The sequence below is a fragment of the Oryctolagus cuniculus genome, chromosome 16, assembly GCF_051225735.1.
Source record: "Oryctolagus cuniculus isolate XC-2025 breed Fujian yellow rabbit chromosome 16, ASM5122573v1, whole genome shotgun sequence".
Classification (NCBI taxonomy): Eukaryota; Metazoa; Chordata; class Mammalia; order Lagomorpha; family Leporidae; genus Oryctolagus; species Oryctolagus cuniculus.
This window is the reverse complement of record NC_142882.1, coordinates 39,734,232-39,751,178: the sequence shown is the minus strand read 5'-3', so window position 1 is coordinate 39,751,178 and position 16,947 is coordinate 39,734,232. Positions and strand designations below refer to the sequence as shown.

At 49.4% G+C, this 16,947-nt stretch overlaps 1 protein-coding gene across 9 annotated transcripts; it reads right to left on the bottom strand.

Annotated features, from left to right (window-relative positions):
- Nucleotides 1–3,083: 3,083 nt before the first annotated feature.
- On the bottom strand, nt 3,084–16,542 carry LOC100355159 (serine/threonine-protein phosphatase 2A regulatory subunit B'' subunit beta). 9 transcript variants are annotated; one of them, XM_089315147.1, is made up of 14 exons: nt 15,380–16,542; nt 13,481–13,669; nt 12,956–13,059; nt 12,598–12,700; nt 12,299–12,373; nt 11,943–12,064; nt 11,761–11,815; nt 11,393–11,549; nt 11,232–11,280; nt 10,886–11,125; nt 10,268–10,443; nt 9,759–9,880; nt 8,592–8,692; nt 3,084–8,096 (listed from the first exon to the last, which is right to left on the bottom strand). In XM_089315147.1, the coding sequence occupies exons 1-14, from the start codon at nt 15,680–15,682 to the stop codon at nt 7,973–7,975; spliced, it is 1,920 nt and encodes a 639-aa protein (XP_089171273.1). In that variant the 5' UTR covers nt 15,683–16,542; the 3' UTR covers nt 3,084–7,972. The 9 variants fall into 9 exon arrangements, 7 of the variants coding, with proteins under 7 accessions (XP_089171273.1, XP_008273627.2, XP_089171275.1 ...); XM_008275405.5 differs by having other exon boundaries at nt 10,886–10,975; XM_089315149.1 differs by having other exon boundaries at nt 11,933–12,064; nt 15,380–15,988.
- Between the last annotated feature and the right edge of the window lie 405 nt (nt 16,543–16,947).

Sequence of the window (16,947 nt, the reverse complement as noted above, 5' to 3'; positions counted from 1 at the left end):
GAGAGGTGCTGGAGCTTAAAATTAAGGTACTTCAAACTGAGATGCAGGCAACACAAATATGTCAAATTCAGAAAACTATAATATAAATTTTGTATGAACTATTTTAGAACCACATATTTCATGACTCAGTAATTTTTTTAGTCTTGAAAGAAGACACCTGCATGCAAGAATTCCATGAGGGTTGTAGGGAGGTGATGTTAATATCATTGTGTACACATATAGATAACATGGGATAGGAGGCTGGGCAGTCAGTGTCTCTGAGGGAGAGTGAGGGACTTCATACCAGAGGAGAGAGTTCAGGCAAGGAGATCCCAGGAAGTCAGGTCACTCCCTTTGTGACAGACCCTGATAGAACTAGGAACCCTGGTGACCAGGTTCCTATGACCTAGAAATAGCCTCTACACAACTCACTTGGCCAGAGTTGAGACAAGAGGTTCTCATGCTACTTTTTTATTTCCAGAGGCTATGGCCTAGGAAGACCATTGGGTAAAAGCCTTTCCCTGTGGTACAGATATTTACTCAGGCCTGAACACTGCCTCCGGCCACTTGCCAGATGGCACAGAAAGTAACAAAGGATGACCCAGGAAAGCCCATCAAGACCAAGCCAGCACGGTGAGCCTCATCCTGTGATGTAATAGGAGTCATGATGGGGAAGCCCATGAAGGGAGGAACATGTAGGTGGGAGGTCCTCTCATGCGAACACCCCACATGATAGGTGACAGGGCCAGAAGGAGCATTTGTGTCACCTCTCATCTAGAGAGCTGCTCCTCCAGTTTGCTCAGGCTGTCATGAACTTTGTTCCAGATTTGTCGTGAAACAAGGATCTGTGTGTGGTGTCAGAGTACAAGGTCATCTTGATAGGAACAAGCCAAACCATGACCAAGACAGACTCTGGTACTACTGTGGGGCTGTGGACAGGGATTCTACGTGCCAGGTGAGTGTGGGAACAGATGGGATTCTATACCTGGTGAAGGTAGAAGGCCAGAGAAAATCATGGGGAAAAGATGCCCTGATCAACTCCCTGCCATGGCTTTGCTAATGAGATATCTCTCAAAGGAATTAAGAGATCCACCCTCCCAGCTCAGTGTCTGCTTTATCTAGAGGAAGGTCACAATTCAGATATTTGCAAGCATATCAAAAGTTACTTTCTACTAACTTACTTACGTTGTTTTAATTACTTTGCCTTTAATGATTTCATCATGTTTTTACTGTTATGCCCTCATGTACAGGTGGGAGGTGACCTGATAACCCTTCTCCGTATCTCACACACTATCATGATGGGTAGGGCTATTTGTCCAAAAAGAGGAATGGCTCTTACTCTGGAAGTTGCTGTCTACGCTAACACCTCCATGTATGGAGCTAAGGCTGATTCTACCATAGGAGTTGAGAAAACAACTTTGACATCAATAGACTTTGAAGAAGCTGTAGAAAGCACATACATGTATATATTTAGTGCTACATTCTCAAGCACTCTAGAACCACTATATCATGTTATAGCTCCTCCCACATCATTAGGCAGATACTCACAGAACAAATGGGCCCACTGGTACTCATGAAGAGCAATCACCCCACAATGCTTCTCATGAAAGAAACAAAGATTGAACTGATAGGTGGTAGGATGTTGGGAGGGGAAAGGTGACTCTGTTTATCCTGAGTGGTAGTTACTCCATTACCTTTAATTTTATGCATTTTCCTTAATCTTTTTAACATTTGGATTTGCAAATTATATTGTTTATATGACAATAATTACATGTAATTCCACCATGTTAATTAATAAATTCCGTGTAACCACTATAAAATTTCATTGTTATATTTTAAAACTGTAGGTGGATATAAAATAGAAATAATGGCTATGCAAAAATATCTCATTTCCTCTTATGATGAATAAACTTCTTTGAGAAGCTTTTAACAATTTTAGTAGCATAAATAAAATAGTGCAGAAGGGCACCTATTCTATTGAATAAAAATATGCACACACACACATCCCTATCTTCTGTCAGGTTTTCTGATTCAAAAAACACTGAGCAAGCAGAAGAGAAAATATGTGGGACAAAACAAAGCTTCTTGAAAGGCTACAATCTCAGTTGCTAAGTGAAGAAAATCCACAAAGAAAGAGTAACAATGATGACTTCATAGATCAGAGTTCTTGTTATTTAATTAGTAGGCAACACAAAATGAATAGTACTTCTTCTGTTTAGTATGCCATTTTAATGTAAAATTATGACGATCCTAATTGATTTTATGCTAAAGTTTAATGTGTGTCAGCTACAAAAGTATTTTTGACTGGAACTAAGAGAGTACTTCATATTACAAGAACAAAGAGAAGGCAATGCTTCAGTTTACTGAAAGGCATGTTTTGGGGATAGTTGTCATAAAAACAGGAGAAAATGGACTTTTCAGGAAAACTATTACATGCATTTTTCTTTAAAGATTTTTATTTATTTATTTGAGAGGTAGAGTTACAGACAGTGAGAGGTGAGAGGGAGAGACAGAGAGAAAGGTCTTCCTATCATTGGTTCCAGATGGCTACAACAGCTGGAGCTGTGTCAATCCAAAGCCAGGAGCCAGGTGTTCTTCCTGGTCCCCTACACAGGTCCAGGGGCCCAAGCACTTGGGCTATCCTCCACTGCTTTCCCAAGCCATAGCAGAGCTGGACTGGAAGAGGGGCAGCTGGGACTAGAAACGATGCCTATATGGGATGCCAGCAGCACAGGTAGAGGATTAACCTACTGAGCCACGGCGCCAGCCCCAACTATTACATGCATTTCAACAAGTGCTTCAGTGACAAATATTAAGTTCAATTTAAAAATTCTCTACTTGAGCCCATTAGTTTATAGGAAATGCAACTCAGTAGGAAAAACTGTTCATGTTATCGCCCTTTCTTTGATCAATCAATGGGTATGGCCCATTCTGCTCAAGACAGGCTTGACTCTAGACATGTACAATATTCTGAAGATGAAAGTAATGCTGTGAATCCATGTAGGAAATGTTAAATCCTTGACTTATACAGATATAAGCCAAAAATGATGAAATTCTGGTATTTAATAGATCTAGAACAAATGCAGAAGTAAATTAGAAAGCAGTATTCTCAAAATATACATTTTACTGGGTTGGAAAGAGATCATGTTAAGAAAACATTGTTCAGATTAGACTCCATTCTACACAATAACAAACACACAGCCATGAAAACATGGCACTCAAGGGAAGAAGAGAAATTGGATTTTTGAGTCAATTTCAGGTCATTACAGGATTGCTATGTATTCTCTATAAGTTGTTTCTAATGAATCTTGACACATTTTATTTCATACAAGTAATGTTATGTACCCAGCTCATTATGAGACAATAAATATATTAGAAAAGGTCTTCAAAACCCATAAAATGTATAATTTTATGCAATTTTAATAATACAATATTCCAAAATGGAATATTAAGGTGGTTAAAGAATTACTCCATGATCAGTAAATTTAAAAATCACCATGTAAAACAAGGTAAATACACCTCCTTCATACAGCATTCTTCAGAGCCTGTCCTTTGTCAAAATGAACATGAATCAGTAGCAACAAAAAACAGAATAGAATTCACCAAATGTATTTCAGCACAAAATCTTTTTTCTTGAAAAACCCATGCAGGTAATGTTTTTCAGAATATATTTTAGGAAATGTTGACAAAACTTGAAAAGGAAAATGTCATTTTAAAATAATGCAATCTTAGAATGTAATAATAATGTATTATCCTAATTATATTGGTTCATAATCAGGCACGGAATAGAGGACTATTTGAAAACCTCTGGTGTATATCTGGAAGACTCCAATTCTGATAGTGGAACTACCTAAATGAAAGTTATGTCTGGAAAATTGGTATCGTGAGTACCAGGACAGATGCTTGATTCCCACCAAGCACCAAGGCCAAGACAGCTGAGGCTGGTGCAGAACCTGACGCAGAGGTCACTGAGGCTGCAAGCTGGATGCAGGTGTGTTGAGAAGAATGTAGGCAACAGGACATGGAGTGATCTCGAGAGCCAGCATGGGGCCTTAACTCCACCAGATAGGAACAAGTTGATGAATGGACAATTACCTCAGAAGGTTTTATGTTATCTAAAATACATTTTATCCAAGGTATTTAACAAATGGAATATGTATAACAGGATATATCAAATATGGCAGATGTTGAGTAAATGAGCTTAAAGTGTTCTAATGTCTATAATATTCACTATAAGATCACAGAGCCCAACTATTATTAGACTTCAATAAATCAATGCATGCTTTAGTATGTAGGGTAACCACTAAAAATTGTATGAGTGTATAATTTACAAGCTAAGAGATGAAAATATAGCAGACCAAAAGCAATTTAAACTCCAGTATGACATGGTTCACATCAAATGTTAATACTCCATACTCAGTGCTACTGCCAAATATAATCAACTATACGACTGATTGGTTTATGACAATGGACAAGTGTGGTACTTGAAAGCCCTGCACAAGTTGGTTAACACCCAACTATCAGTGCCACTGCCATCTACCTTTTCTGTGGATCTTTTCTTCCAATTTCTAATCATCTCTGAAGGCTTATATGCTTTTTGAGGCTGGTCTCTCAACTCTTCTTTATTCTTGTAAAAAATATGCTGATGACATCTTGACCAGGGTAATTACAGTAGCCCTGAAGATTAGCATAATTAACTTCATGTGGCCCTGATTTTAAAATGTCCCTTGAATATTGTGTGGTTTACTCCTTGCTTGGGGGGGGGGGGGCACGGAATACATTTTCAGTTAGTAAAAAAGATGGGAGTGGGGGCTTTGAATTGTATTGCAAAGAAATCTGAAAAATTTTAAAAGCCCTATTAGATAGAGCAGCACCAAGGAGGCTGGAGTTCAACAGTATGGCAAGTGTAGGAACTGGACAGCAGCCTCAGACACCAGACTTTCCACCGCTTTTCTACTGAAGTGTCTAAATTTCCTAAGATCAGGAACAGACAAGTATGTCCCTTCCACCACTGCCTTTCAACATCTTACTAGAAGTCCTAGCTAATGACATAGGTAAGAAGTGGAAATAAAGACATACAGGTTTAGGAAGAAAAAGTCTTTGTTCAGAGAGAATGTAAATATTTATGTAGAAAAATACAAACAAATCAACTAAGTTACTCCTGGAATCAATGATCAATCATACCAAGTTTATATATAGTTGTTATCAGTTGCTTTCTTACATAACAGAAATAAAATAATTTAAATAAAAGCACATTACCATTTACATAACCCCCCAAAGTATGTTAGTATAATCCTAACAAATTATGAGTGTAGATAGAGCATAACTAAGTGAAAGATCTATATGAGAAAAACCATAATCCTTTGTTGAAAGCTATTAAAGAAAAATTAAATATTGGAGATGGATTCCACGGTCACAGGTAGAAAAGACCCAAAATTACAATTACCCCCCACTTGCTATTCAACATAATTCCAATCAAAATACTGACAAGTTATTTTGTGATTATAAACAAAAATATATTCTATAATTAATGTGGAAGACCAAAATACCCAAAAAAGCCAACTCATTACTGAAAGAAAAGAATACACTTGGAGGATCAGCACTCTCCAACTTTAGTATTTACTAGAATGTTAACCAAGGGGCCAGTGCTGAAATGTAAGTAGGCTAAGCCTCCACCTGTGGTGCTGGCATCCCACCTGGGTGCTGGTTTTAGTTGTGGCTGTTTCTGTTCTGTCTGATCTGGCTCTGCTGTAGCCTGGAAAAGCAGCAGAAGATGGCCCAAGCCTGGAAAAGCAGCAGAAGATGGCCCAAGTGCTTGGGTCCCTGCACCCACATGGAAGACCTGGAGGAAGCTCCAGCTCCAGCATTTGCGACACTTGGTGAGTGATCCAATGAATGGAAGATCTCTCACTGTCTCTCCCTCTCTCGGTCTGCAACTCTACTTCTCAAATAGAGTCTTTTAAAAACAAAAGAAAGTTAACCAAGACAGTGCAGTATTGATGAAGAAATAGGTAAGTACATTATAAAAACAAAAAAATTAGAAAGCCCAGAAATAGACCTTCATCAATGTGGATAACAGAACACTGACATAGGAGTAAAATCAGTATCATGGAGAAAGGACAGACTTTCAACAAATAGTGCTGCAAAAAATGGACATCCACATGCCATAACACAAACTTACTCACAAGCTTCACAAAAATTAGCTTAAGTTGGCTGTAAACCTAAATGAGGAAAAAAAAAAAAAAGGGCAAATTATTAACCTCCCAGGAAAAGATACAGGAGAACATTTAGGTAAGCTTGGGTATGGTGCTTAGATGCAGCCCTGAAGGCACACTCCATGAAATAAATGACTGTTAACTGGTCTTCATTAAAATGAAGGACATTTCCTTTGTGACAATGTCAAGATAAAAGAAGGGCCAAAGCTGGTAAAAATTTTTTGTAAAAACATGTGATAAAGGAATATTTATGCACATATCATAATATAAACAACCCAAAATAAAGAAGGAAATTTGAAACTCAGCAAAAACAAAAATCCAATATAAAAATGGTCTTCAAAATGGAAAGATCAGCAGGGGTCCCTAAGAGTGTTTCATCTGAGGACTAATGAGGTAATGCATGTAAGGTCATCAACTAATAGAGGGAATCACCCAGGGAAACATAAGGAGCAATGTTAGATTTCACACTGATAGATTTCTCTCCAACCAGGGTAGAACCTTTCATTCTTGGGGCCTGGTATAATTTTAAGAAAATATTTGCCTATTGATGGGAAAAACTAATTCACAATTTAATGCTACCCTGGAACCACCTAAAGAATAAAATTAGGACTTGAAAGGATGCAGCTGGCTTTAAGTGGCTTAAGTGATTCTCAAAACAAAGCCAACAAACATAAAATTATCCACCTTGAACATCTAGACACCAATACAAAAAAAAATCACAAATACAAACCTTAACACAATTTAACTCAAATCACATCATGAAATGAAAACTGTAAAACATAAAATGTCTACATGGAAAAGATGGCCTTGAGTTTAATAACTAGATTAATGTAACACCAATAGCAATATACTTAAACAAAAAATTAATAATTGTGTGAAAGTTAAGCACTTTGCCTTTTTGAAAGCTGCTGTTAAAGAATGAAAAGATATGTTACAACTAGAAAACATATGTATGTCAAAGCAGATAAGACTCAGCAAAAACAGAAAACAAAACTATAACAAAATATGCATCTGATATCAAATGAGTAAATATCCAAGAATGTACCATACTATATTAGATCTACAGATGCATGTGAAAACACATAGGAAGATGTTTAATAGGGAATTGCAAATAAACCATGTCAATGGAAAGCCCATGTGCAAACACAAAGAGCTGAGTGCAAAAGGAAAGGGTCCAACTCAGGGAGAGGGCTGTGTGCACAGAGAGGGCCTTGTGCAAAAGGAAAGAGCCAACATGTGTAAACGGAAAAAGTAAAGGATTGACAGAGCCCTGAGCGCCCACAGGGAGGACCTAGAAGCCCAGTGGGGTCAGAGCCCAGGGAGGGGTTAGGGTAAGGGACTGGGGGAAAGGCCCTAGGCCAGCAGCTTGAGCTCAAGTGCAGCTTCTGGAACACAGCTGAGAGGCACATGTTACTCAGGGAGCTCAGGTCAGCAAAATGTGATCCAGCTGCTCAGCGTCTACAAGGGTCAGAACAGCCGTGGGCACCAGCTGGGCCTTGCTGGGGCTGAGTCTGGACGTTACCCAGCTGGACTCCGACCCAGGAGACATCAGCTGAGGCCTGCCTGAGAGCAGATATTCCCAGTGACCTTCAGGTAACTCCACAGAGGGCAGGGGGAGTGGACACTGGACTCAGAGTGGACAATAGGATGACTGAGTAGACACTGGATGGGCCCCGCTTCTGGAGGCTGAGTCATAGACACCCCCAAGCAACCCCTGGTTGAATAAAGGATTTATGTCCTGCATGTGATGTGCATGCAACACACACATGCCAAGCATATCACGCTGGCCACAGGTCATCTTCCTCTTCCAGGAGCTCAGCCCCCGATGCCTCCCAGAACGGACGCTGGGGGCGAAGCCCACTTGGTTGCTGCTTCCCAGGGCTCGGCTCATCCGTGTCGGACCTGTGGTGTGCCCAGGTGAGTGACAAGTTTGACATTTGACAGGTGAGCCCCAAGTGGGCACCAGATGCACCTGTACTCTGCAGCCTGGACTGGTAGACCTGCTTCTCGGGTTAAGCCCCAAATCCACGCACCCACTCCTCCCGACACCAGTGCGGCTGCCACTCTAGTGGACCCCTCTGAACATGGGAGAGGTGGACCCGCCCAGGTCCTGGGCTTTCCTTGTCGGGCCCCACCTCCATCTATGCCCCATCCCCCCAGCTCTACCACTTCCTCCCCAGCCCTGCCTCCCTCAGTTCCCTCCCAGCCTCTCACTCCAGCCCCACCCCTCTCACCGGCCCCACCTCTCCAGCTTTGCCAGACTCCTCTGAGTAGTATGAGGACAGTCCTCTGAGGTTGCTGACATCTCCTGGGGCCCCTTCACCACAGGAAGTTGTACTCCACCCTCTCTTCTCAGCCCCATCCCCAACCCCCACCCCTCCCCCATCCAGCACTAACCCGTCCTCCCACAGCTGTGCTGCTGCCTCCTCGGCCACCAGCAGTCTGTACTCGGCGGCTGCGAAACGGTCCCAGTCTGACAGCTCAGGGCCATCACCGTCCTGCAGGAGGCACGCAGTCAGCAGTGGTAATCAGCAGTCATTGGTCAGTAGAGGTCAGCAGTCAATGGTTAGCAGCGGTCAAGTAGGGGCCATCAGCAATTGGTTGGCAGCGGTCATTGGTGAGTAGTAGTAGTCAGCATTGGTTAGTGGACAGCAGTGGTCAGCGGTCAGCAGAGGTCATCAGTCATCAGATTTACAAAAGCAGTGAGGAAGATCCTTCTGCCATCATGCCTGGCCAAAGTGATGGGCAGATAGGAAGTGTTGTTGATGTCATAATATAGATAATGTCATGATGACATCAAGATGCCAATATGCTGCTAGTGATGCCTCTAGTTCTAATAACATCAAACTATTACATGATGTCATGATGACATCAACATTTAGGCAGCTTAGCACATCAGCTCTGAGCTGCAAGCACATAGTTCTCCTGGGCATCATCTTAATTCACATGGAAAATACAAAAAAATGACAGAATCTAGCCATGACCATTACTTTCCTGATATTCCAGGAAATATTAAATAAAAACAATTAGGGGTGGGACCAAGCATTACCCCCTCAGCTGAAGTCCTCATGACCACCTCCGAGGTCAGCTTTGTAAGAGAGACCAGGAGGAAGAAGACCGAGAAAAATTCATGCCAGTTAATGGGTGATTGACAAGGTCATCGGCCATCATGGTAACCCCAAAAGGCCAGCCCATCCCCCAGTGGCTCCTGTTTCCATGCCCTGGTTGAGGGCTAGGGGGTCAAAGGGTTCCTGGGTCATAGAAGACCCTGTTGGCCCCAGGCTTAAAAAACAATTCACTGGCTCCGCCCAGCTTCCCAGGGAGCCATGGGTATGAGGGGACTGCCGAGGGTTGGAGACATGGCAAGCAAAGCCAGAAATTTAGACTTAAGGAGCCGCCTGCTCAGACCCCCTCTGCTGCCAGGCAGCGGGGTGATAGAGGCCAACAGAGCTTCTTTCCTCAGGAAGTTCCCACCTCCCTGTGTCAGTGGTGTCTGTGGTCAGTAGCAGTCAGTTGTCGTTGGTCATGGGTCAGCAGTCAGCGGGGGTCAGCAGGCAGCCTCACCCCAGGCAGGGCCAACTGCTCGTGCTGTTCACGGTCCAGGTACTTGTCCACGTTGAAGAAGGTGTCAAAGAAAATGGGCGCCAGCAGCCGGCACCGCTTCAGATCGCCCAGCGTGATGCGGCCTATGGGGGTGGATGCAAGGGCATGGATGTGGGGTCGGACACCAGGGCCAGGGCCAGGGCCAGACGTGGGGGATGTACATGTAGACCCAGAGAGGCCTCAGAGAAATCAGAGTAAACGATGCAGGCAGGTGCTGGGCAGCAGGGGCACAGGAGGCCTGGATGCTGGGATGGACGTGGTGGAGGGGGATAACCCAGACGCCTTGGCCACGGCCAGAGGGGACTGCAGGACCACTTGCCAGCAACGCCCTCCAGACCCTGTGGGCAAACAGCTGGGACCTGGTAAGTGGATCTCAGCCACTGAGGACCCTGGAGATGGGGAGGGGGCAGGGCCAGCAAGGGAAGGGACCTCCATGGTGGGGGCTGGGAAGGGAAGGGGCGGGTCTCTACCCTGGGTCCTTGGCCGAACCAGGTCCAGCATCTGGCAGAGGCAGTCTGGGAAGGGCAGTGGTTCGACGTCCAGGCTGCGTAGTCGGCGGCTCTGCTCCTCATAGAAGAACTCAAGCTCAAAGGCAGACAGTGCCCCGTCCCCATCTAGGTCCATACAGCGGAACCAGTACTCGATGCTGCCCAGTTGGGTAGGTGGCAGTCAGTGGGGGAATAAACTATGTTGACCCCAGAGTGACCACTGACCACACTAGGGACACAGTCCCCACCCAGGTCCATTCAGAACTAGTACTCAATGCTGCCTTGTCAAGGGAGATGGCAGTCAGCCGCTGACCACACTAACCGTGGAGTGATCCCTGACCATGCTGCTGACCACACTGACAGCAATGTGACCACTGATCACCCAACAGATTCTGCTCACTGATCCCCTGAGCTGACCAAGTGGGCACTGCTGACCATACTAACCCCAAAGTTACCACTGGCCACACCATGGACACTGCTGACTTCACAGAACCCAAGCTGACCACTCTCCTGACCCAGACCACACCCTGGGCCGAGGAGTGAGCCCATGGTGTCCAGCATCATCCACTATCCGCCTGCAAGGGGGGCCCTCAGACCCACCTGGTGGGCGTGGTCTTGTCCTCCTCGGAGAGCAGGAACCACACAAAGTCCTCGTAGCTCATCTTCCCTGCTCTCTGTGCCGTCCTGTCCCTGTGGTCAGCAGTAGCCAGCAGACACACAGGCAGGTTCAGCATGGGCCACTCCCAGCTGGGGGTATCCCTGTCCAGCCCCACAAGGGGAACCCCAGGAGTCCTGTGCTGGCCCTGAGTCCCCCTCCAGTGCTGTCCACACTGTCCCAATCTGGTGTGATGAATACCTGTGATGCCATCATCTGTGATGTCATCACCCATGTCATCCCTCAACACGATGGCATCACCTCTACTCCCCCGCCGGGGACCCCACCTACCGCATGACAGCACCTGAAAATATCCTGTCAATCATCTTGTCGGAGATGGCTGTGGAAGAAGAGGCAGGGCCTGTGAGCCATGCAGAGGGCAGGGCAGGAGGCTGGGGTCGGCATGGGGGGGGTCCCTGGGAAAGGGTCTTGGGGTCCCTGGGGTCCCCGACCGTGGTCGCGGTGCCGGGCCAGGTCACAGTTGCCCAGCAGGAGGTCGCAGTCAGTGTCAAGCTCACGGAAGGTACAGTAGATGACATAGACGTGCTCATAGCAGAAGAGCCCGCTTGTCAGGCTCAGGTCCGCCTCCTCCTCCAGCCGCGCCACAACCTGCGGGGAGCGGGGCTTCAGGATGGGAACGAGGTGGGGCTCAGGACCTCAGGTTGTGGAGGGTGGGTTTTCCTGCTGGGTGGGGAACTAGGGTCTCCTGTCCTAAGGGTAGAATCTTCTTTGGGGGTGGGGTCTCCTGTCCTGGGAGCAGGGACTCCTTTCCCAGGAGGCGGGGTCTCCCATCATGCTAGGTGGTTCCCACTTCCCCCACCTGCAGGAAGTGGCTCCTCCTGAGCTCATTGTAGCTGATGCGCCCGGACCAGGACCTGTTGACAGCGTAGAAGATCCGCTGGATGACCTGCGGGGCAGATGGGGTGGGGCTGGGGCTAGCAGGGGGCGGGACCAGCAGTGGCGTGTTGGCAGTGGCTGGCAGACATCCTCACCTGTGCTCACCTGAGTGTCCTCTCATCTGTCCTCACCTGAGGGCATCCTCTCACCTGAGTCCAGGGCAGCAGTGAGCAGATGGCCCAAGAGACCTGCCCCCGTAAGGGGCGGAGCCACAGGGGAGGGAGGAGCTGTCACAGGGGAGGGAGGGAGGAGCTGCCACTCACAGAGGGCGGGAGGAGCCGCCACTCACAAGGAGCTGCCACTCACAGGGTGACTCTGACCAGCACAGTCGAACTTATACCCAGGTGTATTCCTCTTACTGCCCAGGACGGGGACCCAGGCAGGGTCAGGGGTCACTGCAAGGTCAGGGGTTACAGGCAGGGTTTGGGTATCACACTGGGGTTGGGGTCAGGGGTACTCACAGTGGTGATGTAGCAGGAGTGGAACTCAGGTGCCTCCTTGAGGAAGGCGAGGCCAGGGTGTGATTCTACCACATCCTGGGACACAGGAAGTGAGTGACAGGTGTGAGGTGTGTGACACGTGTGAGGTGAAGACATCCCTGTGACAGGTGTGAGGTGCGAACTCCCCTCTGACAGGTGTGACTTGATTGACAAGTATGCGGTATAACCTGTGACTGACAGCTGTGACTGAAAGGTACGAGGTTTGTGATTGATAGGTGTGACGTGTGTACCTCCCACTGGGGGAGGGGCAGGGCGCTCACCTGCAAGAAGGGGACGAAATCCTCCTGTTCCAAGAAGTCGCACCCAGGACTAGCGAGCAGGTGCAGGAACCTGGCCTCCTCATCGTGGCAGTCCTGGAGGATTCTGGAAGCATCAGCATCGTTCAGAGCCCCGTCCCCAGGAGGTGGGAGTGGGGCCTGGGTCCCCTCTGCCAATCACATGTGGGAGGCAGAGCCAGGGTCTCCTCTGGCTACTGCAGCTGGGGAGGCAGGGCCTGCCCAGGACTCCCCCTGGAGGAAGCCCTGCCCTGCCCCACCCCCCTTACACTCTCCTGCCCAGCAGGTGTAGGATCCCCAAGGCCCGCCCCCGTCCTGCTTACCCTGCATGCCTGGGACTCACCTGCGCCACATGGCCACGAAGGTATGCACAGACACGGATCCCCCGCGGCGGCCCCCAGCCCGGTAGAATAAGGGTCCCTTCCAGTACAAAGGGCAGCCACAGGCCTGGAACACCACCAGGCAGTTACTGAGATTGCCAATGAGGGTGACAGACAGCAACGACTGGAAGGGCCTGGTCACAGGGAATGATCAGACTGTGCCACTCACAGCGACAGACAACAGCGAAAGGAAGGAACCAGATACCAGGGAGAAGAAGGATCCAGACACAGGGAGGGCAGAGGCTGTGTCACTCATGCTGTCAGACAGCAGAGATGTGAAGGAAGGGCCCGGCAACAGAGAGGGCACAGGCAATGCCACTCTGGTCAGCAGTGACAAAAGGGACCCAGCCACAGGGAGGGCACAGGCTGTCCCATCCCCAGGCCAGCACCCACCTTGGTCACATCCAGGTCTCGCAGGCCCCGCCCTTGGCCTCCAGCCCAATCTCCAGCACCACAAGCCCAGCCCCCGCCCCATCCCTGGCACCAACCTTGGCCACATTGCCCATGTCCTCCAGGCGGGCGCGCTGCAGTGGGAGCAGGGCAAACGCAGTCTCCACGGCACGTATGGCCGCATCCTTGCAGGCAGGACCCACTGGGCGGCCGCGTGGGAAGTAGAAGGTGGGGATCCCACCCACCGAGAGTCCTGGAGTTCCCTGCAGCTCCGGCCACGTCTGCACCTGTGGGGGATGGATGAAGGGGGCATTAGTGGCCAGCGACCTGCCCCAGCCACTCCTGTTGAGCTGTTGAGCACTGACCATCACTGACCACGACTGCCCACGGACTGCCACTCCATCCCTAGAACTGTCATTCCTGCCCAGGACCTGTCACTCTAGCCAAGAGCTGTCATTCACTCCAAACTGGGACCCGCCAATCCACCTGAGACCAGTCACTCCAGCCTGGGAACTCTCAATCTCATAGCAGGGCCAGAGACCCTGGTCCCACATCAAGCCCCTCCCCTGCCGAGCCTGGGCAGTGAGAACTGGAATGCAGAGCCACCCTGTGCTGTGCTGACCCTGCCTTTGGCTGTCCCTGAGCGTCCAGGGCTATCAGTGGATGGGGCCCTATCTCCATAGAAAGTAGATTTGATGGACAGCTGCCCCACCCCCTCTTGCCAGGAGCCCATTGCTGGCCCCACAGCATCCACCTGGGAACCTGCCACTCCATATCAGACAGGCAATGATTGACAGCTGTCCATTATCCCTGCAACAGGGCCAGGGCCAGAACCCACTTCCAAGAACCACAATCAGTGGCCCCCTCTTCATCCTCCTCAGACACACAGTCCTCATCATCCTCATGCCACTTAGGCTGACAGACAGCAGGGATAGGAAAGACCCACCCACAGCCTTTGGGATAAACTCCAAACCCAAGAAGGTTAATTGACAGCCCAGATCAGCCTGCGATCAACAGCCGCAGGGACAGCCTAGCCTAGCCCTCAGCCCACAGGCTGCACAGAGCAGCTGACCCCAACACCCTGGCTATCCATGGCTGGGCCTAGGATACCTGCGTTTGGCCAGAGACCCCAGAAACCCATCTAGGGGAGGGGCAGAGGCGGGGCTGGAAGTAGCAGGTGAACCCCTGCTCCATGACAGCTCAGTGTCTGCTGCTTTCCATGAGCCTATGATCAGTGACAGGTCAGCGCCTCCATTCCCTTCCCATGATTCCCTGCTCCATGAGTGACAGCTCAGCATCCCTTCCCATGATTCCCTGCTCCATGAGTGACAACTCAGCATCTCTGCTTCCTTCTCATGAGCCCCTACAGCCAACCCTGATATGAGTGACATCTGTCCATCACCAGGCACTCCAGCTTTCAAAAACAAAAAAAATCACTTCTTAACAAGGATGGCTCTTTTAAGGAATTAAAAAATCTCCAGGGACCCACAACTTGGGATAGAACCTCCTCTTTTCGGGGTGAAGGTTCTGGCGTAGGGGCGAAGCAACTGTTAAACAGTCCCCCTTGCTGTAGAACCGCCCCCCCACACACACACACCCGAAGGAAAACACTGGGGTCTGGCCCCGGTGAACTCAGGGAACCTCTCTTCCCCCAGCCCCTCACCAGCCCACAGCCACGGGCCACACCCAACACAACACGCCACGCGCACGGGAATTCGCTCCACGGATGAAGCCCCTGTCCGCCCCCACCCCCGACTTAGGCTCCTGCCACCCTCTCCTCTCTACCACCCAATGTGGCCAACGCCCAAAATGGTCCTGCAGCCTCCAAAGCAGTATTGGTTCTCGGGGTTACTTCTCAGAGAGGCCACGCCAGTCCACCCAAGATAAACAGGCCACGCTCATCCGTGAAGGCCAGGCTCACTCTCCCACAGAGCCCGCTCACGCCCCTCAAAGGCCACGCCCACCTGATCAGGGCACACCCTCCTCATAGGCCTTACCTCCGCGCAGCCACGCCCGCCTCTGGGAACAGCGGGTCTGCGGGTTCTGCGGCTGTGAGGTTCGGGCCGGGGTCCAGGGGCGGCAGGGGCGGCAGGAGCGGCAGGGGGTCCGGGTCCTCCCGGGGCGGGCGCGGGCATCGCGGCATCCGCGGAGACGGCCACGCTGGGAGCGCCTTGAGGGGCCTGGACTGCGCGCAGGCACTCGTGGAGGAGCCGCTGCGTTGCGTCCTCGCTCAGCCACCGCAGGAAGAGCTCGTCCACCTTCATTTTCAGCACGGGCTGGAGCGTCTTACCCGGCGACATGACGGCCGCCGCCGTTCTTCCCTCACAAAACCAAGGACCGCGCGCTCCGAACTCGCGGCTGCCCCGAACCAGCGGCGACGCGCGTCACGGCTTCCACTTGCCTGACGTCACAGGGCCGCGACGCTTTTTTTTCCCTTCCTGTGTCTCACTTCTTAGCCCCACCTGCCATTACTTGAAGCTAACGGGAAGGTCCCGGAGGCTTAGGCAGCGACCGGCACCCCAGCTCTCACGGCTTTTTGGGATACCTGAGGTGTTCTGAAGGGGTGCCGTAGGAGCGTGCACAGTACGTCCAGGGAGGACGCAGTTGTGGGATTGCGCGTGCGCAGAACGTGCTAATGAAGCAAGGCTCTGAAGGGAAACAGGGCTGCTCGTTAGCGCATGCGCGATGCGATCCGCTGAGAAGGGAACACCAGGGCGAGAGCGGGGATAGGAGTGAGCATGCGCGGTGTGCAGCTAGGCTCGCGCGCAGGATTTGAAAGACTATGGTTAGTTGCATGCGCAGTGTGTGTCCCCGGGACTGCGCCAGTAAGGCGGCTTATGTGTAGTAGGATTTCAAACTACTTGGATTTTAAAATGAATTGGGGTCCACTAAAGACCTGGCCCAGCAGTGAGTGCGATGAAACCTTGGGCCCGGCATTGGAAGTCAGGGCCGCCGGCGGAGACCCCTAGATCCGAGCCCGGGGAGTCTGTTAAAGCTTGGAGCTGGCGGGCAGAGTCCCAGAGCGCGCCCCTGCAGCGTGGGCGAAGCGGGCCGGTGCCGAGTTCGCGCCGCCTAGTGATTGACAGCGCGGCGAATCCGCCCACGCGCTTCCGGATTAAGCTCTGCTCCTCCCTGGGACTTTCTGAAAAAAAAAATTAAAAAAAAAATACTCTTGAAAACTGCCACACGAATCCTTGTCAATCAGGGATTTTTGCTGCGGCTTTCTGGGATGACAAACTGGGAAGAGGAGGAAGAGAAGGAAGGCAGGTACCCTCGCGGATTTCCGCTGCCGGCTGCAGGTGTCCCAGAAGGCAAAGGAGAGCAGCTGGATTTGCACGTAGTTTATTTCAGGCATGTTGTGCACAGTCATTTGAGTATATCCTTATTTTTTAATGCATTTTTTGGATTCACTGTTTGCTTACAGTTTGATGTGTTGATGCATTTTTGGACACAGTATTTGCATATAATTTGATGTTTTTATATAATTTGATTTTTGGATGCATTTTTTGCAGGCAATATTTCCATATGATTTGAATTTTGCATGCATTTTTGAATACAAATTTTA